The sequence below is a fragment of the Anomaloglossus baeobatrachus genome, chromosome 4 (assembly GCF_048569485.1).
Source record: "Anomaloglossus baeobatrachus isolate aAnoBae1 chromosome 4, aAnoBae1.hap1, whole genome shotgun sequence".
Classification (NCBI taxonomy): domain Eukaryota; kingdom Metazoa; phylum Chordata; class Amphibia; order Anura; family Aromobatidae; genus Anomaloglossus; species Anomaloglossus baeobatrachus.
Window position 1 is genome coordinate 511,069,834 of NC_134356.1, and position 21,892 is coordinate 511,091,725.

Here is a 21,892-nt window from a genome sequence, read left to right on the forward strand (position 1 = left end):
GCTTTATATGGCTTGTTGTCATGATGTCACTTCCTGCCACCATATATGCAGCCCATGTATTCGCTAGCGTTGTATACCGCTGGACTGTGCGGCTCTGACATTACCATGGATGTCGCGTCACTGAGGCCTGGTGTCCACCTGCATATCTAGTGTAATGCAAGATATCAACCAGAAGAATGTTACTGTTTTGTTTTTAATTTTTTTTTTTTTAAAGGGAATTAGTCGTCTAAAAAATACCTATTTTTTAAATCCGTTTTTTTTTGTGGTAAATGTATTTTTCTAAGACATTATATATTTTTTATATTGCAATTAGTGATGAGTGAGCACTACCATGCTCGGGTGCCCAGTACTTGTAACAAGCAGTCGGATGGGCACGTCTCGAGCACCCTCGTATAATGGAAGTCAATGGGGAACGCAAGCATTTTTCTGCAAGATCTTCCGGAAATATGCTTGAGTTTCCTATTGACTTCCATTATATTGGGGTACTCTAGTGGAGCCTGTCCAAGCATTTGACTACTCGTTACGAGTACCGATCACCCAGGCATGGTAGTGCTCACTCACCACTAATCACAATCTTTATTACAAAGCAAACTTAATAATCACACAATTTACACGCTGGCCCCTGGGGGCCTTTTTTGGACTCAATTCTTGTCCTTTCATAAAGAGCTTACAGCAATTTTGTTATCAGAGGCAGAATAACAATGACCAGTACCACCTCTATAGACAGATGAAAATACAGACTCCACCAGTCCCAATGGGTGATATCACTTCTGACCCTGCTCCATTCCCTTTACAATGATCTTTGCACACGCTCATTACATGCTTCAATACGAAAGAAAGGGGCAGGGGCCTGTTCATTGCTGCTAATGTACGTGTGCATTTCCTGAAACAACCAGTAGCTGGAGTCTCGAAAGAATCCCTAGCGGCCAGTGTGAAAATTAACAATAGTTCTAATTTTTATTTTATTAAAAGTCATGATTTGGGAAAATAAAACATTAACACAAACCTGATTGAGCCAATAAGTCGTTTTCTGCTGACCCATTCCCTTTGATGGTTTGGGGCTTAGTGGGTAAACATATAAAAGTATACCCAGACATAGATTGGAGATCTGCAGAGGTTTATGGCTGCAGCATCGAGTGGGATTTTACCAAAGCTCATCTACACAAGAGAAAAAAATCTGTAGTGGAGGTTAACCTGTGGAGCAGATTCTCAATTTCATTTATGCTGTGGATTTTACCCTTTGTAATATATGGGGTGAAAGTTGCAGCAAATCCGTATCAAAATCCTGAAGAAATCCACAAGTAACTAGGGCAGATTTTGACACCCAAGATCTTCAACATAGAGCAAACTTCATCTGTTATTTCATAAAGATAAGATGTGACATTGACAGATTGGGAGACTTGTAAATATACATATCACATCGGGGTCATTAGAAATGCAATATGCGTGCCCCAATCGATTCCTGACTGGAGGCCATGGTGTAATTCTTCTTGCATTGTTGCGGCTTCTGCCGGGCTGACATGATGCTGATAAGCTTCGTATTGAGAACACAGACAATATTAGGTTTGCTCTTAAGCTCAGGTCATTGCTCCGAGTAAATAGCGGAATATTTGTTAGAATAGCATTGAGCCGGCGGTAAATAAATCTGTAATAAAGAAGAATAAATTGCAGAAATCTCTGTAAGGTGAGTCAGCTGTGCTGGAGGATTGCAGCTTTCTATTGAATCCTTCAGAAAGTAAATACCGCAAGCTCAGTTCCAAGGCCCCACAGACATAATACGGTACAGGGAGTGCAGACAGGCGCCATCCATCATTGCTCAAACGCCACCTGATTTTCTGATACATCTTTTTTGTCTTTTCTCAGCTTTTTTGCAGTGTTGCAGTGAGAAGGATGCACCGGTCATTGTGTTTGTCTCCAAAATGTTTGCTGTGGATGCAAATGCATTACCCCAGAACAAGCAAAGGTAAGAAACCGTTGGGCACGGTCCAATAAGTGCATGGTTAGAGCTTTTTTTTTTTTATTTTTAAAAAAAAAAAAAAAAAAAAAAAGAAAAACAACAAAAAAATCCTCAAAAATGTATTACCATATACTGTATACTCAAGTATAAGCAGAATTTTGAAGCCTATTTTTTTGCCTGCAAATGCCACCCTGCTCGACTTAAACTCGAGTGAGGTTCCCACAAAAATTATTCTCCCCTGTCCTCCGTTCCTGTGGTGTCTTATCTTACCTGCTTCTTGCAGACCGCAGGCACATACACCCCTCCATGATCGTGTCTGTTGCACATTGCTGCCATCTTCCATCATCGCTTTACTGCAGTTGAATGTTTTGAGGCGCCGCAAAGCATTCAAATGCAGTAAAGCGCTGACGGCAGTGGTGGACCCATGCACTGGACGCAATCATGTAGGGGTCTATGTGCCTGCGGTCCGCAAGAAGCAGGTAAGATAAGACACCACAGGAACGGACAACAGGTGAGAATACATTTTTTTTTTTGTGAGTGTATATAAATAACGGTATAAGGAGACTGGAATGAGGATATTGCTAAACAATGGGCACATTACTACAGAATAGGGCACAAGGATGGGCACATTACTACAGAATAGGGCACAAGCATAGGCACATTACTACAGTAAAGGGCACAAGGATGAGGCACATTACTACAGGAAAGGACACAAGGATGAGGCACATTAATGTAGGATGAGGCACATTAATGTAGGATGGGGCACATTAATGTAGGATGGGGCACATTAATGTAGGATGGGGCACATTACTGTAGGATGGGGCACATTACTGTAGGATGGGGCACATTACTGTAGGATGGGGCACATTACTGTAGGATGGGGCACATTACTGTAGGATGGGGCACATTACTGTAGGATGGGGCATAAGGATGGGCACATTACTACAGGGCACAAGGATGGGGCACATTACTACAGGGCACAAGGATGGGGCACATTACTACAGGGCACAAGGATGGGGCACATTACTACAGGGCACAAGGATGGGGCACATTACTACAGGGCACAAGGATGGGGCACATTACTACAGGGCACAAGGATGGGGCACATTACTACAGGGCACAAGGATGGGGCACATTACTACAGGGCACAAGGATGGGGCACATTACTACAGGGCACATGGATGGGGCACATTTCTGTAGGATGGGCAGATTACTGTAGGATGGGGCACATTACTATAAGATTGGGCACAGGGATGAGCACATTACTACAGGAAAGGGCACATTACTGTAGGATGGGGCACATTACTGTAGGATGGGGCACATTACTATAAGGTAGGGCACAATGATGGGCACATTACTACAGGGCACAAGGATGGGGCACATTGCTACAGGGCACAAGGATGGGGCACATTACCTCAGGGCACAAGGATGGGGCACGTTTACCACAGGAGGGGCCACGTTTACCACAGGGCAGAAGGATGGGCACATTACATTTTACTGGTATCTATTTTTACTTTTGAAGTTTACCAGTAGCTGCAGCATTTCCCACCCTAGGCTTATACTAGAGTCAATAAGTTTTCCCATTTTTTGTGGAAAAATTAGGGGCCTCGGCTTATACTCAGGTTGGTTTATACTCGAGTATATGCTGTAAGTGGTCTTTAATTATGAAGTCCTAGGCTATGTGCGCACAGTGCGTTTTTCGCGGCGTTTTTGCACGTTTTTCGGGTGCGTTTTTGGCCTCAAAACTGCATGACTTTGCTTCCCCAGCAAAGTCTATGAGTTTTCATTTTTGCTGTCCGCACACAACTGTTTTTTTTACCTGCGTTTTTGAGCTTGAAAAAAAAAATGGACATGTCAATTCTTTCTTGCGTTTTTCTGCGTTTTCCCCCCATGCAATGCATTGGAAAAACGCAGCAAAACGCAGAGATAAAAAACGCAGCAAAACGCAGCCAAAAACGCACCAAATCGCGGTAAAAACGCATGCATTTTTTATGTGTTTTTTCAACGCAGGTGCGTTTTTATGCATTTTTAGCAGCCAAAAACCCAGCGTCAAAAAACCGCAGCGTGTGCACATAGCCCTATAAGTATAAATGACTAACATTGTCCTATTGGCCCAGGGGCCCACTCCTTTGTTCCTTTCCACTGAGCTTTCAGTCCTGAGCTTGATACAAGATGGTGCTTGCTGGTTTTTCATGGTCAGAGCAGTGATAAGGGGGGTCCTGCTTCTACTAATTTCTGAAGCTAACCCAGCCCCCTTCTCTGATGTGTAGGCAGATAAAGGAGTCCGCTTATCTTCTGAAGTGATTCACTCTGCACAGACAATAAAGCCATTTATCACCTTTCACAGAGTAATGTAATGTAAATTACAATACAGTCAATGCAAAAGAGGTTAGAAAACCGCCATCCACATGTCTCAGGTAAATTCTTTGCAGAGTGGGTGGTTTCCTGTAGTTTTACATAGGACTGCAGATTAAACTACATAAAAGACACATGCAGGCGGCCAGTCACGAATAACAAGGCGTTTAATAATAGGTGATATTACGTGCAATCTGTTACGGGGCTTGGACTATTCTGCTGTGTTGGCTTTGTGTATCGCAGTGACAAATGGCGGCCATGTGTCACATTTATTTATAGCTGGATCTGACAGCATTCTCATTACCCAAAGCTAAAATGGCCAAACGTCTGTTCAGCCCACAGATTCCTCTGTGCTCCGGAAATGTGCAGTCAGCACACTGTCACACCTCTCCTGTACCTGAGTCACCAGTGGTGGTCTCGGGACCCTCCTTATTACAGTAACTAGAGCTTTGAATAATATATATATATTTTCCACTTCTTTCCCCTAATAATAAGTAGATCAGTGAGGGTCCGAGTCCTGAGGCAAAGATTTCTCAAACACCCTCCTTTCCCCAAATTCCCAGGAGGTGCAGAGCTCAGACGGGAGCCCACAGCTTCTTCCTGAGCGCGCACAGAGCGGGGTATGGATTCAATGAAAAGGATAGGCTTCATAGCATAACATCATAGCCTGTGTGCGCACTCAGGGAGGAGCTGTGCTCTTCCATCTCCGGAGATGGGGCTTGTTTGAGCAATAGGTGGGGGACCCCCAACAATCGTCTTTGCATTATTATCGCAATGAAATGTGCAAAAAACATTTCAAAGATTGTTACTCTAATTTTCTCTTATTATTGGCTATAGCTGCTGTTTTCCCTGTGCTTTACACTGCAGCTGTTTATTGAGGTTGCGCAGGTTACTATAGACTTACTATATAGTACTAGTAAAGAAGTAGGAATACATCTTCAGTATATTCAGCCAAGAGACTGGCCCTAAGACACTTGGGGATCTGGATATCTGCTCTATAAGGGTCTGATCGCTCTTCTTACATGTCTGTAAATACGTATTTATCACATGATGACCGTTCTGGAGCATCTTTTCTTATTGCACTATATTGTGCTGTTCCTCTGTTATTCCTCCTTTACATTTTTAAACAAATTGACCCATCATTCGGGGGGTGTCTCTTGCACACTCTCCAATCACCATTGACATGTAGGGACACACCCTTTTGTCAAGAGTGAATGGTACCACCCACTTGACCATTTATTCATAGCTTTTTAGAATGAATAATAGACATTGGGCACTGCAGGGTTGTAGGGAAAGATGTTAAAGATGTTTTATGTCCTGAGGAACACAAACGTTAACTAAAACAGACATGTCAGGGGTGGTGACAGGTCGTGTCTGAATGTGAAGTATGTGTGCATTATTCATGGAAATATGTCCTTGCACGACGGACGGACGGATGGACATATATGTGTATGTATATATATATATATGTGTATGTGTATATATATATATATATATATATATATATATATATATATATATATATATATATATATATATATATATATATATATATCTCCGCACATTATCTAGTGTACTGTGTGTAATAAACACATCAGATGGACATAAGACCCTAGGAGTCAATGGGCTGTACACAATAGGCTAGAAGCAGCGCAGATTCTGCTCCGCACCCCTTTACATGGTGCATACACGTCCCCTTCCCCCACCTGAGAATGACGGCCGTCTTTCATTGTACATGTGTTCCAGCAAAGTCGATTACAGCTCAGTTATTGTACTGTATGTAGAAAATAAGTTGGTTTTTTAGTTTTTTTTTTTTTTAAATGGGATGTATCATATATACCCATTGGATATATCTTGATGATACTTTTTTAGACTGTTGATTCTCGCTGCTACCTTTATTGCAGAACGTCTACCATAGCACTGGTGTTAAACCTTTAAAAATACAAGGTTGACCCCGAAACCTTCTGTACATGTCTTGGTGAATTGTGGCTTGTGGCCACTAGGTGGCGATGTGCTTCTCTGGTTCCTCACCGTGCTCCCTGGTTCTTCAGGCCAGACTCCGCGCGCAGCATGACCTCATGGATTAGCAGTGGGGTAATTATCTGCTGCTGAGCGCTGCGTTGTGTAGACGGCCAGAATGCTGCTTTCCTGACAGCCTGTAACTTAGAAATGTATTGACTTCCACCCGGGCTGTTTTTCCATAACTCTTTAGCTCCTAATGGGTACCATGTCCTCCAAACAATTAAAGAGAAAAATACCCTATTTATATTAGCAGTTCTTTTTCTTTGAAAGCCTTATAATCCATATGGAAAAAGTTTATTTTGGCTGGGAAGCAGTTTGGAGAATAATGTGTTTAGTGATCAATTTCTGAGCAGACGCTGCCCGTGTCATTTGTTTTCTTGGTCAGGTCTTTTATATTCTGTAATGTAGAAAATGTAGATGGGGCGTTGTATGATGTGAAGACCCCTCGCCCGGCGTGTGTTGTATAAATCAGGCCTAATTTACAGGGGAAACATCCAGACCTAAATACACGTGTGATATTGGCTTGTGTGTAGTTTGGGCCATTTTGGTTTCCTGGAAATATTGGTCATCTCTGTATTATTAATGTTTTAGTCCTTGTACACAATTATTTTTTTCTACTATATTGTGGCCACTACAAAATGTCTAAGTAAAGTTACATGTTTTTACCAGCTGCATTGACTAAAATGGGAAAACAACGATATTAATACAGACAACAATGGAAATGTGTATGTAACCATTGTACTGACTGTTGACTCCATATTCAGATACAGTGTAAAAATGCTGAAATCAGGCCGTCCAGTCCTAAGGGGTACTTTGCACACTACATCGCAAGCCGATGCTTGCGATGCCGAGCGCGATAGTCCCCGCCCCCGTCGCAGCTGCGATATCATGGTGATAGTTGCCGTAGCGAACATTATCGCTACGGCAGCTTCATATGCACTCACCTGCCCTGCGACGTCGCTCTGGCCGGCGAACCGCGTCCTCATTAAGGGGGCGGGTCGTGCGGCGTCATAGTGACGTCACACGGCAGGCGGCCAATAGGAGCGGAGGGGCGGAGATGAGCAGGACATAAACATCCCGCCCACCTCCGTCCTTCCACATAGCCGGCGTGAGCCACAGGTAGGAGATGTTCCTCGCTCCTGCGGATTCTCACACAGCGATGTGTGCTGCCGCAGGAACGAGGAACAACATCGTAACATCAATCCTTCCGTAATTATGGAAATGACCAACGCTACACCGATGATACAATTTGGACGCTTTTGCGCTCGTTAATCGTATCAAAAAGGCTTTACGCACTACGATATCGACAGCGACGCCGGATGTGCGTCACTTTCGATTTGACCCCACCGACATCGCACCTGCAATGTCGTAGTGTGCAAAGTGCCCCAAAGTGTCAGCGATCAGACCACAGTGGGTTGGAGATACCAGATAGATTTTTGTGGCCATTATTTCAGATTAATGGTAGTCAGATTTTCTGCCATGCAATAATGATCACAAAGAATCCATGCAGATCGCTTTCTGTCAGCACAGCCCTGTTTACACCACTTATCATAAGAGATTCAATCAGATCACTCCTTTGTCACCTGATCGCCACACTGCTTAAGGCTATGTGCACACGCTGCGTTTTTTTGACGCTGCGTTTTTGTGCGTTTTTGGCCGCTAAAACCGCACAAAAAACGCACCCGCGGCAAAAAACGCATGCGTTTTTACCGCGATTTGGTGCGTTTTTGGCTGCGTTTCGGATATTTGTGTTTTTCTGCGTTTTTCCAATGTATTGCATGGGGGGAAAACGCAGAAAAATGCAGGAAAGAATTGACATGTCCATTTTTTTTTTTAAGCTCAAAAACGCAGCTTAAAAAAAAAGTTGTGTGTGGACAGCAAAAATGAAAACTCATAGACTTTGCTGGTGAAGCAAAGTCATGCAGTTTTGAGGCCAAAAACGCACCTGGAAAAACGCCGCGAAAAACGCATTGTGTGAACCTACCCTTACACAGGGAAGTGATTGGCAATTAACATCTATAGAAATGTGTAACTCCATGTGTTAAAGGGCCTTAAAGGGTTATTCCCATTTCCAAGATCCTATTGTAGTATGTACAGTAGCAGATGTCATAATATTAGCAAATACCTCTAATTAGTAATGTTAGTTCTGATTTAGCCACGTCTCTTATGTGCTGTCACTGTAGCTTTAATATCCATAGTTACATCCTCATTTAGTGACAGTAAAGGTACCGTCACATTAAGCGACGCTCCAGCGATCCCACCAGCAACCTGACCTGGCAGGGATCGCTGGAGCGTGGCTACACGAGTTGCTGGTGAGCTGTCACACAGGCATATCTCACAAGCAACCAGTGACCAGCCCCCAGCCAGCAGTGACGCGTGGAAGCGATGCTGCGCTTGGTAACTAAGGTAAATATCGGGTAACGAACCCGATATTTACCTTGGTTACCAGCGCACACCACTTAGCGCTGGCTCCCTGCACTCCTAGCCACAGTACACATCGGGTTAATTACCCGATGTGTAGTCTGGCTATGTGTGCAGGGAGCAGGGAGCCGGCACTGACAGCCTGAGAGCGGCAGACGCTGGTAACGAAGGTAAATATCGGGTAACCAAGGACAGGGCTTCTTGGTTACCCGATGTTTACATTGGTTACCAGCCTCCGCAGAAGCCGGCTCCTGCTGCCTGCACATTTAGTTGTTGCTGTCTCGCTGTCACACACAGCGATCTGTGCTTCACAGCGGGACAGCAACAACTAAAAAATGGCCCAGGACATTCAGCAACAACCAACGACCTCACAGCAGGGGCCAGGTTGTTGCTGGATGTCACACACAGCAACATCGCTAGCAAGTTGTGCCTCAGCAGCGATGTTGCTAGCGATGTTGCTTAGTGTGATGGTACCTTTAGTTGCATGTGGTTGTAACAATGGATACCTAAGCTGCAATGCCCTGCACATGAGGTAAGTGACATAGTGAATCAGGAGAACTCTTCTACATTTCTAATTGGAGTTATTTTGCTGATATTTATTAATAATATAAATGATAATAATATTACACTTAGTACATATTAGGATAGGATTCTGAAGAAGAGAATACCCCTTTAATGGCATTGTCCAGGACCCATGTAGATATTTCATCAATATCCTTGCTTAGTGGCTGCTCCAGAGCACAACATTTTATCTCCCGTTTAGGCTATGTGCACATGCTGCGTTTTTTTGACGCTGCGTTTTTGTGCGTTTTTGGCCGCGAGTTGGTTATTTTTTGGCTGCGTTTTGCTGCGTTTTTCTGCGCTTTTCCAATGCATTGCATGGGGGGAAAACGCAGAAAAACGCAGGAAAGAATTGACATGTCCATTTTTTTTTTTAAGCTCAAAAACACAGCTTAAAAAAAAATTGTATGCCGACATCAAAAATGAAACCTCATAGACTTTGCACCAAAAATGCACCCGAAAAACGCACTGTGTGAACTTTCCCTTATGTGGACAGTAGATAAAGTGCAGTACTTGGCTGCAGCTCCTAAGCAATATACGGACGGAGCCGCTGTATTCTGCTCTGTTCACTGCTCGCATACATGCACTGCTGGAGCAGATTTCAGCTGATTGGTGGGGGATTTCCCAGGTGAGCGCCCCCACACCAATCTCAATATTGCTGACCTGTCCTACGGATATGTTATCAACTGAAAAGTTCCAGACAACTGCTTTTAAGGGAAAGTTAAGGTCCAGTCACACTAAGCAACTTACCAGCGATCCCAACAACGATAGGGATCGCTGGTAAGTTGCTAGGAGGTTGCTGGTGAGATGTCACACTGCGACGCTCCAGCGATCCCACCAGCAACCTGACCTGGCAGGGATCGCTGGAGCGTCGCTACACGAGTTGCTGGTGAGCTCACCAGCAACCAGTGACCAGCCCCCAGCGCCGCGTGGAAGATACTGCGCTTGGTAACTAAGGTAAATATCGGGTAACCAACCCGATATTTACCTTGGTTACCAGCGCACGCAGCTACACGTGCAGAGAGCAGGGAGCAGCGCACACTGAGCGCTGGCTCCCTGCTCTCCTAGTTACAGCACACATCGGGTTAATTACCTGACGTGTGCTGCAGCTACATGTGCACAGAGCAGGGAGCAGCGCACAATGCTTAGCGCTGGCTCCTTGCTCTCCTAGCTGCGGGACACATCGGGTTAATTAACCCGATGTGTCCTGCAGCTACATGTGCACAGAGCAGGAGCCGGCACTGACAGTGAGAGCGGTGGAGGCTGGTAACAAAGGTAAATATCGGGTAACCAAGGACAGGGCTTCTTGGTTACCCGATGTTTACATTGGTTACCAGCCTCCGCAGAAGCCGGCTCCTGCTGCCTGCACATTTAGTTGTTGCTGTCTCGCTGTCACACACAGCGATCTGTGCTTCACAGCAGGACAGCAACAACTAAAAAATGGCCCAGGACATTCAGCAACAACCAACGACCTCACAGCAGGGGCCAGGTTGTTGCTGGATGTCACACACAGCAACATCGCTAGCAACGTCACAAAAGTTGTTCGTTAGCAGCGATGTTGCTAGCGATGTTGCTTAGTGTGACGGGGCCTTTAGAACGCTCCTGTGGTCATACTAACATGCTAACAGGGTGGTTAGTCGAGGGATATAACACCCTTGGGACTAGTCCCTGCGCTCATTAGCATAAGATAAAAGATTTTTAGAAATCCTTTTTCTAAAGCTCTCTTTATCTATGCTAGTGTATACAGAGACTGCTATGCAGGGGTTAGCAATATGCACCCAGAACTGCTCATGGTTATGGGTGCATATTGCACCTGACAGGCTCCCTTTTAAGGATTTTTACACAGGATGCTAATCTGCCCACACGTTTGTTCTTAATCATTGCCCCAGGTATTATGCCCAATAATACGCATAGTGGCAGCTATGGGCTGCCATTAACTCCTTATTACCCCGATTGCCACCGCACCAGGGAAGTTCGGTATGAGCTGGGTAGAGTCCCGGGACTGTCGCATCTAACGGCTGTTGTCCGTCTGCCGCACCAGCATTTCCCTCTCCCCCACCTGATGTTATCTGTATTTACAGAATAAACATTGCTAATTCCCAGAGTGAGCTGCCGCTTTTCCTTCTTTACCTGGATTATTTGTATCTTGACCATGCTGCAAGCAGAGCACCACATGGAACAGCTGATCGCTGATACCTGTGAGTACGGCTCCACTATACAGCCCAGTGCTGCAGTGCCCAACTTTCTTGATTTTTTTTTAGCAACAAATCATAGGCGCCGGTGGGCGGGGGAAGCTGTGACTACGAGATGGAATAATTAGCGGCCGGCATTTTCAATGCAGGAGAAGCCGCCGGAGCAGTGTGACAGCTGTGCAGCGCCATGCAGTGCCAGTGATCGGTGAGTATGAGAGAGAGGGGGGTGAGGGAGAGACCGACATTGACAGAGAGAACGACCGACCAAAATCGACAGAGATATTTTCTAACCAGAAAGAAATGTACACATCTGAGCATGCTCCGTTAGGCCCATAGGCTTTCATTTAACAACACGCTGCAGGGCGCCGGATTCGGCTCGGTGCGTTTTTTTTTTTGCCAGTGACGACAAAAACCGTTTCCTTGTGCATCCTTTTCGGCAGCTGGACACAGAAATTTTGCACGACAGGGGAAACGCAACGCCCTGCGGCACAATCCGGCGCCAATACAAGTCTATAATGTAAAAGCCGGATCCGGTTTTTCCGCAAATAGCCCGATTGTGCCGGACGGCAAAAACCGGATGTGTGAAAGCACCCTACGAGAGAAACTCCCCTGTCATTCTTTTTGAATTTTCTCACTGACCAATTCTCAGTTTGCTCATAGACAAAGCAATAGTGATGAGCGAGTATGCTTGTTACTACTCGGTACTCGCACGAGTATCACTGTACTCGGGCTACTCGGCGGGGACCGAGTAATCTCGCGATACTCGTGCTGTACTCATGGTCTTCATCCCTGCATGTTGGCGCTCTTTTGAGAGCCAGCCCTCATGCAGGGATTGGCTGGCAGACCACTGCAATGCCACAGCCCTGTTAGTTGTGGAATTGCAGTTATTGGCCGGCCCGCACAGCGTGACCGAGCCTTTATACCGGCCGGCGCGCTGTGCTCTGCTCACAGCCATCCAGACAGTCAGTGCAGGGAGAGTGTTGCTGCTTCAGGGAAAGGTTTGCGGCCCTTTATAGCTATTTCCGTAGCAGGGCTGCAAACAGTGTGACCAGAAGTCCTTCTCAGGACTATTCTAGTTGTATACAGGCAGGCAGGGTATAGCCAGGTCGGAGTACAGGAGCAGAGTCCTTCTCAGGACTATTGTTGCTGTATACAGGCAGGGTATAGCCAGGTCGGAATACAGGCTAGTGACCAGAAGAGTCCTTGTCAGGACTATTGTAGCAGTATACAGGCAGGCAGGCAGGGTATATAGCCATTCCTAGTGGTGACCGTATACCAGCCTTCATCATATCTGGGGCTGGTGTACACAGTCTAAAACAGTCCAGATAGTGTCAGACTTCTCAGTAATTGTCGCTCCTAAAAACCTGTTAGGTTCTTAGTGCGTCCGTGCTTGCATTTAAAAACCGCACGTGTGTGCCTGTCGGTGGCAGCGTACAGGTGCACTTGTGTGCGTTTTGCACAAACTTGGATATAACGCACAAGTCTAGTGAATACACGTCAGCACAGCATTGCAAAATGCGCAAGGGCGTTGGCAAGGAACAAGGAAGTGGACGTGATGGTGGTGCAGGCAGAGGCCGAGGTCATGGGCAAGCTCTAATTTCGCCACAACAAAGGGCCACATCTAGTCGCTCGCACGTCCTGTCCCAAATTCTTGGGGACTGTAGCAGTACACCGCTCTTGAACCAAGACCAGTGTCAACAGGTTGTTAGTTGGATAGCGGATAATGCTTCCAGTCAGATTGGCACCACCACAAACACTGTCTTCCACACGGTCAAGCGTCAGTAGCCGTGATACTGCACCGCACATTTCAGAACCTGATCCTCCTTCCTACCACAAGGCTGAGTACACGTCCTCGGACATTACTGATCCCACACTTGGACACTCGGAAGAGCTGTTCACGTTTCCATTCGCACATTCTGGCCTCTCGCCAGCTCATGTTGAAGTGGGTCATGAGGAGATCGTATGTACAGATGCCCAAATATTTGAGCAGCCACGTTCTCACGAAGTTGGCAACGTGTCTCAACAAGGGGTGGACGATGATGAGACACAATTGTCAGGAAGTCAGGAGGAGGAGCAGGGTGCGGAAGACGACGTGGTGGATGATCCAGTAACTGACCCAACCTGGCAGGAGGATATGCAGAGCGAGGACAGCAGTGCACAGGGGGAGGGAGGCGTAGCATCCCAACAGGCAGTAAGAAGCAGGGTGGTGGCTCCAGGCAGAAGTCAGGAAACCGTTCCCCGGAACAACAACACGACACAAGGTGCCTGTACAAATGTTAGGTCTTCCCGAGTCTGGCAGTTTTTTAAGTTGGCTCCAGATGATTCTAAAAAGGCCATTTGCAACACCTGCCGTGCCCGCATCAGCAGGGGTACCAAAACTAGCAGCCTGACCACCACCAGCATGATCAGGCATATGTCAGCCAAGCACCCGACTTTGTGGGAAGTACAACAGAGTCGAGGAGCAGTGCTTGCTGATGTCACTGCTACGTCTTCGCTTGTTGTGCATGCGAGCCAATCCCCTGTCCATGCTGCCTGCGAACAAGCCTCCTCCGGTCCTACACCTGCAGTTGCCTACGCAGAAATAACACCATCATCAAGCACGTCCTTGTCCCAGCGCAGCGTTCAGTTATCCATTCAGCAAACCTTTGAACGCAGGCGCAAATACACTGCCAACGCCCCACATGCCACAGTTCTAAATGCTAACATTTCGCGACTGCTTGCACTGGAAATGTTGCCTTTTAGGCTGGTGGAGACAGAAGCATTCCGCGACCTGATGGCGGCAGCTGTCCCACGTTACTCGCTCCCCAGCCGCCACTATTTCTCCCGGTGTGCCGTCCCCGCGTTGCATAACCACGTGTCACAAAACATCACACGTGCCCTGAACAACGCTGTTTCACCCAAAGTCCACCTAACCACAGACACGTGGACAAGTGCTTGTGGGCAAGGCCGCTACATCTCGTTGACGGCACACTGGGTTAATATCGTGGAAGCTGGGACCCAGTCTGAGCGAGGGACGGAACACGTCCTTCCCACACCAAGGTTTGCAGGCCCTACCTCAGTCAGGGTTTCACCCACACTCTACAGCTCCGGAATGTCATGCTCTTCAGCCTCCTCCTCCTCCTGCGCATCCTCATCCACTTTACCCTCCACACCAGTCCCAAGCTGGAAGCACTGCTTCGGCGAAGCGGCAACAGGCTGTGCTGAAGCTAATCTGCATAGGTGACAAACCCCACAATGCAGAAGAGGTGTGGACAGCTCTGAAACAGCAGGCAGATCACTGGCTCACACCTCTGAACCTAAAGCCAGGAAAGGTCGTGTGTGACAATGGCCGGAAACTGGTGGCGGCTTTGAGGCGAGGCCAGCAGACACATGTTCCATGCGTGGCCCATGTGCTCAACCTCGTGGTTCAGCGTTTTCTAAAGTCATACCCAGAGCTGTCTGATCTGCTGGTAAAAGTTCGCCGCCTGTCTGCACATTTTCGAAAGTCGCCTACTGCTTCAGCCGGCCTTGCCGGCTTTCAGCGCCGTTTGCATCTTCCGGCTCACAGACTGGTGTGTGATGTCCCCACGCGTTGGAATTCAACTCTGCACATGTTGGTCAGGATATGTGAGCAGAAGAGGGCAGTTGTTGAGTACCTGCATCACCTAAGCCGTCGGGAAATGGGTCAAACTCCACACATAACACCTGAGGAGTGGCGATGGATGTCCGACCTATGTACCATCCTCCAAAAGTTTGAGTACTCCACCAAGATGGTGAGTGGTGATGACGCCATTATTAGCGTCACCATACCGCTTCTCTGCCTTCTAAAACGGTCTCTGCTCAAAAACAAACATGATGCATTGCAGGTGGAGCGTGATGAGTTGGAGCAAGAAACAGTAGTGGGTGTGGGTGATAACACACAGCCCAGCCTCGTCTCATCACAACGTGCAGTGGAGGACTATGACGAGGAGGAGGATGAAGACATGGAGCAACTCTCCGGCCAAATTGAGGATATGACATGCACACCAGTCATATCCTCGGTTCAGCGTGGCTGGCCAGAGGACAGGGTAGATGAGGAGGAGGAGGAGGACAGCATGTTCAGTCATCGTGTTGGTCAGGATACTGAAGTACTGGCTGTTAAAAGTCTGGCGCACATGGCTGACTTTATGGTAAGCTGCCTGTCTCGTGACCCTCGCGTTAAGAACATCTTGACCGACAATCATTACTGGTTGGTAACATTGTTAGACCCACGCTACAAGAAGAACTTTGTGTCTTATTCCCGAGGCGGAGAGGTCAGCCAAAATGCAGCAGTTCCGGAAGGCCTTAGTCACGGAAGTAGGCAAAGCATTCCCCTCACAAAACGCTAGCGGCATAGGTCAGGAATCAGTGGACAACCAAGGCGTACAGCCGAGAGAGGCACAAGTCCAATCCGCCAGAGGTAGGGGAACAGTCTTTAAGATGTGGGACAGTTTTCTCAGCCCCTCACATACCACAGCCCCTGAGGTGCGGGGTAGTGCCACAAGAAATCCTAAGTTTGCCCAGATGCTCAAGGAGTACCTTGCAGATCGAACAACTGTACTCCGACATTCCTCTGTGCCTTACAATTATTGGGTATCCAAGGTGGACACGTGGCATGAATTGGCTCTCTACGCCTTGGAAGTCCTGGCCTGCCCTGCCGCTAGCGTTTTGTCAGAGCGTGTTTTTAGTGCCGCAGGTGGAATCATTACAGATAAACGCACCCGCCTGTCAACTGAAAATGCTGACAGGCTGACTCTGATCAAGATGAACAAGGGTTGGATTGGGCCAGACTTCACCACACCACCAGCAAATGACAGCGGAATTTAAAGTTTGTAACGGGAATTTGCCATGTACCTCCACTCACCCATGGGTACACACTTCTGGACTTTGGATAATCGCTGGACTGCTCCTCCTTCTCCTCATGCGCCACCATGATGACCGTTACAATAGTTAGGCCTTTGTTTCAGGTATACCCCCAGTGGTAAATTTTTTCGCCCATTCTTTCAGAATGGACATTACAACGACAGGAGACCCGCTCCTTTGCAATGGGAACAATGTTTTGAGGCCCTCATGCACGTCTCTATCCAGGGACAATGTGGAGCCTCCCAATTTTTGGCTGCCCTGCCAAAGGGCTATACTACAATAGACCCACTTCCTTACAATGGGCACTTCAGGTTTACAGGCCCTCATGCACGTCTGTATGCAGGGGCGTTGGTGAACCTCACAATTTTGGACTGCCCTGGCAAAGGAAAATACTACAAAGACTCACTTCCTCAAAATGGGCACATTAGACTCAAGAGGCCTTCATGTACGTCTCTTCTCAGGGACATCGGAGTGCCACACAATGTTTTACGTAAAATCTTTCATGTATTAATCTCAAAAAGTAACATACACCAGCTCTATCTCACTATTGGGTATGTGCCCTTAACATTTCCGCCATGAAAATTCATTTTGGTGTCATTTTGAAGGTTTTCTGGTGAGTCCGTAAAAATGGCGTAAAACGCGGACAAAATTGTTCACAGCTGTGACTTTTGATAAATGCTTCAAGGGGTCTTCCCCATGCTGTTGCCATGTCATTTGAGCACTCTTCTGAGACTTTTGTGACATTTTTAGTGTTTCTACATGCTGCCGGGGGTCATTTCATAAAAATACTCGGGTCTCCCATAGGATAACATTGGGCTCGGTGCTCGGGCCGAGTACACGAGTATCTTGGGATGCTCGGCCTGAGCCTCGAGCACCCGAGCTTTTTAGTACTCGCTCATCACTACAAAGCAACACTCGGGCTACAAAAGTTATATAGTGTAACATTTTTAAGAAAACTCAATTGCAACTATTTTTTAACCACAAACCCATACATTTTAAGTAAAGAAAAAAAAAAGATTTAGAAGAGCGGACAGTCGGTGAAATAATATTAGAAAGAACAATCTTTCCCAATCTTCAGCACATGTAATAATAATTAATATTTTATTCATTTATATAGCGCTATTAATTCCACAGCGCTTTACATACATTGGCAACACTGTCCCCATTGGGGCTCACAATCTAAATTCCCTATCTGTATGTCTTTGGAGTGTGGGAGGAAACCGGAGTACCCGGAGGAAACCCACGCAAACACGGGGAGAACATTCAAACTCCTTGCAGATGTCCTTGGTGGGATTTGAACCCAGGACCCTGCAAGACTGCAGTGCTAACCACTGAGCCACCGTGCTGCCCAAAGGTGCTGGTGATCACAGGATGAATAAGCAAAACGCTCATTAACAAAGTGCTTAGATAATTTATGATGTCCTAAAGGTGGTGTCACACACAGCGACGGCGACAACGAAGTTGCTGCTACGTCACCATTTTCTGTGACGTAGCAGCGACGTCCCGTCACTGTCGCTGTGCGTGACATCCAGCAACGAGCTGGCCCCTGCTGTGAGGTCGCCGGTCGTTGCTGAATGTCCTTCTTCATTTTTTGCTCGTTGCTCTCCCGCTGTGAAGCACACATCGCTGTGTGTGACAGCGAGAGAGCGACGAAATGAAGCGACCAGGGAGCAGGAGCCGGCGTCTGGCAGCTGCGGTAAGCTGTAACCACTGTAAACATCGGGTAACAAAGAAGCCCTTTCCTTGGTTACCCGATATTTACCTTCGTTACCAGCGTCTGCCGCTATCAGGCTGCCTGTGCTGGCTCAAGGGTTTGCTTATTAACCCGATGTGTACTCTGGCGTGCAGGGAGCCAGCGCTAAGCGGTGTGCGCTGGTAACCAATGTAAATATCGGGTAACCGAGCCCTTGATTACCCGATATTTACCTTAGTTATGAAGCACAGCACCGCTTCCACGCGTCGCTGCTGGCTGGGGGCTGGTCACTGGTCGCTGGTGAGATCTGCCTGTTTGACAGCTCACCAGCAATGATGTAACGACGCAGCAGCGATCCTGATAAGGTCAGGTCGCCCGTCGTGATCGCTGCTGCGTCGCTATGTGTGAACCCAGCTTAAAAATCCTTATCGGCCGCACATCTCCCAGTGTAAACGATGAAGATAACACGTTCTTTTCCCATCGGCCATATAAATGGTCACTAAACTTGTATATTGGATTGCCGCCCGATCGTCCCGTCTGACAGACTCAGGATTTCTAGTCTTTCCAATGATCCTGCGGTGGAGCAGCACCACATATCGTATAGTGGGCCACATTCAGCCAGATGACCAACACTGAGTGTTCGGGATGAGTGGATTTTGCGGGCAAACTGAGCAGAAGCTATTTTTTTCCATTGGCTATATAATATAATTTTCACGTCTTTGGTCTCGGGATCCTCGTCTTAGCTGTAGCCATCTGTCTGAAAGATGATATTAATGAGAGCAGCTCCTAATTATTGCTGAATGATGCCGCCTGTACAAGGTCTGACTGCTTAATCAGCCCGGGCTATAGGGTTAATCACTCCAGCATTCTGCTAGCCGGCAGCCGGCAATTAAACAAGCGTTGGGGCACGTCACCAGTTTATTGGGGTCTCCTGGTTCCTAATGGGCTGCTGTAAAGAACTGTCTTACAATTTATTTGGCCTGAGTTAATGACGGCAGGTACAGCCAATTTCTTTGGCGCCCATAAATCTCCACTCCGATCAGAGGGCATTGCGAGGTGACGCCAGCTGTCATTACCGATGGGCACAGCAATGCCTCTGATCCGGGAAATCTCCTCCTCTGGTTTTCCCTCTCGTTGAAATCCTTAGATAACGTTTCCTTTCTTCTGTTATTTTCCTGTGACAATGCCTTGTACATTTAGTCATTTCATCTCTGAAACCAAATTGTTCTCATTTATATTCCATTATCTTACTCCTAAACCACTTGAATCTGAAGACGAGCCTCTGTATAGTGTAATGTGTGGAAAACCAAGTGTTTACACCCATAACATTTATCATCGGGTTTACAGGGAGGGGGAGGGGAGGGGAAGAGGAAAAAACGCACAGCTCATTTAAAAGCCATTACCTGGGAAAAAAAGAATAATTTTGGCTTTAAAATGACATCAGACCCGCCGTCTTAGTGCTAGTTAGAGAAATAGGGGCATTTAAGTAAATGCAGCAATTTTCCCTGAGTTTTGAGGCATCGGATAGCTTCCTGGGATTGTGAATGAGACCTGCAGCCTTTCAGTATGGTGGCCCATCATTATATGTGACTGAGGCTACAACACCACCGCAGTCCTGGCCGGAATCACACCGTGGCTGCAAGAGTAAAATAAGGCAAAATATTTTACAGGGGCAATGGTATCCTCTTATATGTATCATAGGAACCATACGGCCACCCCAACAACAAACCTCTCCAGCGTGTCTATTACCCCACCTACAATCCACCCAACAAGGTCACTGTACAAGGAGAATTCTTATGGTCATGTCACACACAATGACAGCGACGACGACGTTGCTGCTAAGTCACCATTTTCTGTGACGTAGCAGCGACCTTGCTAGCGATGTTGCTGTGTGTGACATCCAGAACGACCTGGCCCCTGCTGTGAGGTCGTTGGTTGTTGCTGAATGTCCTGGACGATTTTTTAGTTGTTGCTCTCCCGCTGTGAAGCGCACATCGCTGTGTGTGACAGCGACAGAGCAAAGAACTGAATGTGCAGGGAGCAGGGAGCCGGCTTCTGCGGACGCTAGTAACCAAGGTTAATATCAGGTAACCAAGCAAAGGCTTGGTTTCCCGATATTTACCTTCGTTACCAGCGTCCGCAGCTTCTTGAAGCCAGCTGCCTGCTCCCTGCACACGTAGCCAAGGTACACATCGGGTAACTATAAGCAAAGCGGTTTGCTTATTAACCCGATGTGTACTCTGGCTACGAGTGCAGGGAGCCAGCGCTAAGCAGTGTGCGCTGGTAACCAAGGTAAATATCGGGTAACCAAGTGAAGCACTTTGCTTGGGTACCCGATATTTACCTTAGTTTCCAAGCGCAGCATCACTTCCACGCATCGTTGCTGGCTGGGGGCTGGTCACTGGTCACTGGTGAGATCTGCCTGTTTGACAGCTCACCAGCGACCATGTAACGACGCAGCAGCGATCCTGATAAGGTCAGATCGTCATCGTGATCGCTGCTGCGTCGCTACGTGTGACCTAGGCGTTACTTACAATCATGGCATGGAACCTGGATAATGAGTACAATGATAATACACTGGTATACACAATCCAAGGGTAGTGTTCACTGTCAGTATCTCTGTGCGTGAAGAATGCACACAGTAATGTCTCAAAACAGAAGTCACAAGAATAGAAATAGCACTGTACATGGGTAATGTGGGGGAAGAACTTCTCATTAAGAAGATCAAGTAAATATAGTGTCTTACAGGCAATACTCCTAGAAAGAAAAGTATGCATACCGGCACTCTCAAAAAGGAACTATATATACCCTCTACGCCAATGTCCGATCCTGTAACTAGCTTTGTTCGTCCCCCTGTCCTATACTGATGAAGGACAATAAGCCCAAAACAGCTGTCTGAAGAGGAGTTTCTTACTTTGCTTTTATTCCCGGTCAAGTTGCAAGGTCTCATTAAAAGGAATCTGTTAGGTTTTTCTACCTCAACTGAGAGCAGAATGATGTATGCAAGAAGATTCTGAATCCAACCATGTATCACTTAGATTACTGGCTGCAGCCTTTCTGACACATAATCATGTAGCTGAGCCCAGAGTGCTGCCCTGCTAACACCAGTAACTATAGAGATTGGCACCTCACTGTCAATGTACAATCAGAGGAGGGGGCATGCCAGTTCATGTGACAGCTAGACCAAACAATGATAATCACCAAGTGATAAAGCCTTTAGTTTAAGTAAACAACAACATGGAGCCTGATAAGAGAGGCAGAGTTGATTTTTTTTTTTTTTTATTTTTAACTCCTACAGCATACCGACTTCAGCTTACATAGCAAAAACCTGCAGACCTATTCCATTAAAGGGTCGTACATTGACTTATTGAATTCTTTTGTTCTACAAGAGATATAATTTGCATATAGTACATTTATTAGAAGCAGTACTATGGCACAGAGTGATGGTACAAAATGGGAAACGTCATTAGACAGGGATAAATAACCTAGTGATGTCACTGCTAATACCGCAATGTCACACATCATCATAATATAGAGCTAATGCACATACTGCAGAGGCAGGGACCCAGTGGTAACTCTGAGCAAGGATAACACTCAGTGCGGAGACAGAGGACAATGTTATTGTGTGATTGGGATGAGGTCAGATGAGATGGCCGTCAACCAAACATCTGTATTATGGCTGCCTTTAGGCTATATTCATATGTTTGTATGGGAGTGGATGCAGATCACAGCCGGGAGTCTCCATCCGCCCACACAGTGTCATCACCATATAAAAGAGTTTTGTTTGAGGAAAAAAAAAATTAAAAAAATCTGTTCCCCCAACTGCGCTTT

General features: G+C 46.7%; 1 protein-coding gene across 1 annotated transcript in view; it reads left to right on the forward strand.

The window, feature by feature from the left end:
- EFL1 (elongation factor like GTPase 1) overlaps window positions 1-21,892 on the forward strand; it is a 472,312-nt gene that overhangs the window by 108,954 nt on the left and 341,466 nt on the right. Inside the window, exon 12 of the mRNA XM_075345858.1 lies at window positions 1,864-1,963. Coding sequence (XP_075201973.1) covers window positions 1,864-1,963 — 100 coding nt within the window. The remainder of the gene's footprint in view (window positions 1-1,863; window positions 1,964-21,892) is intronic.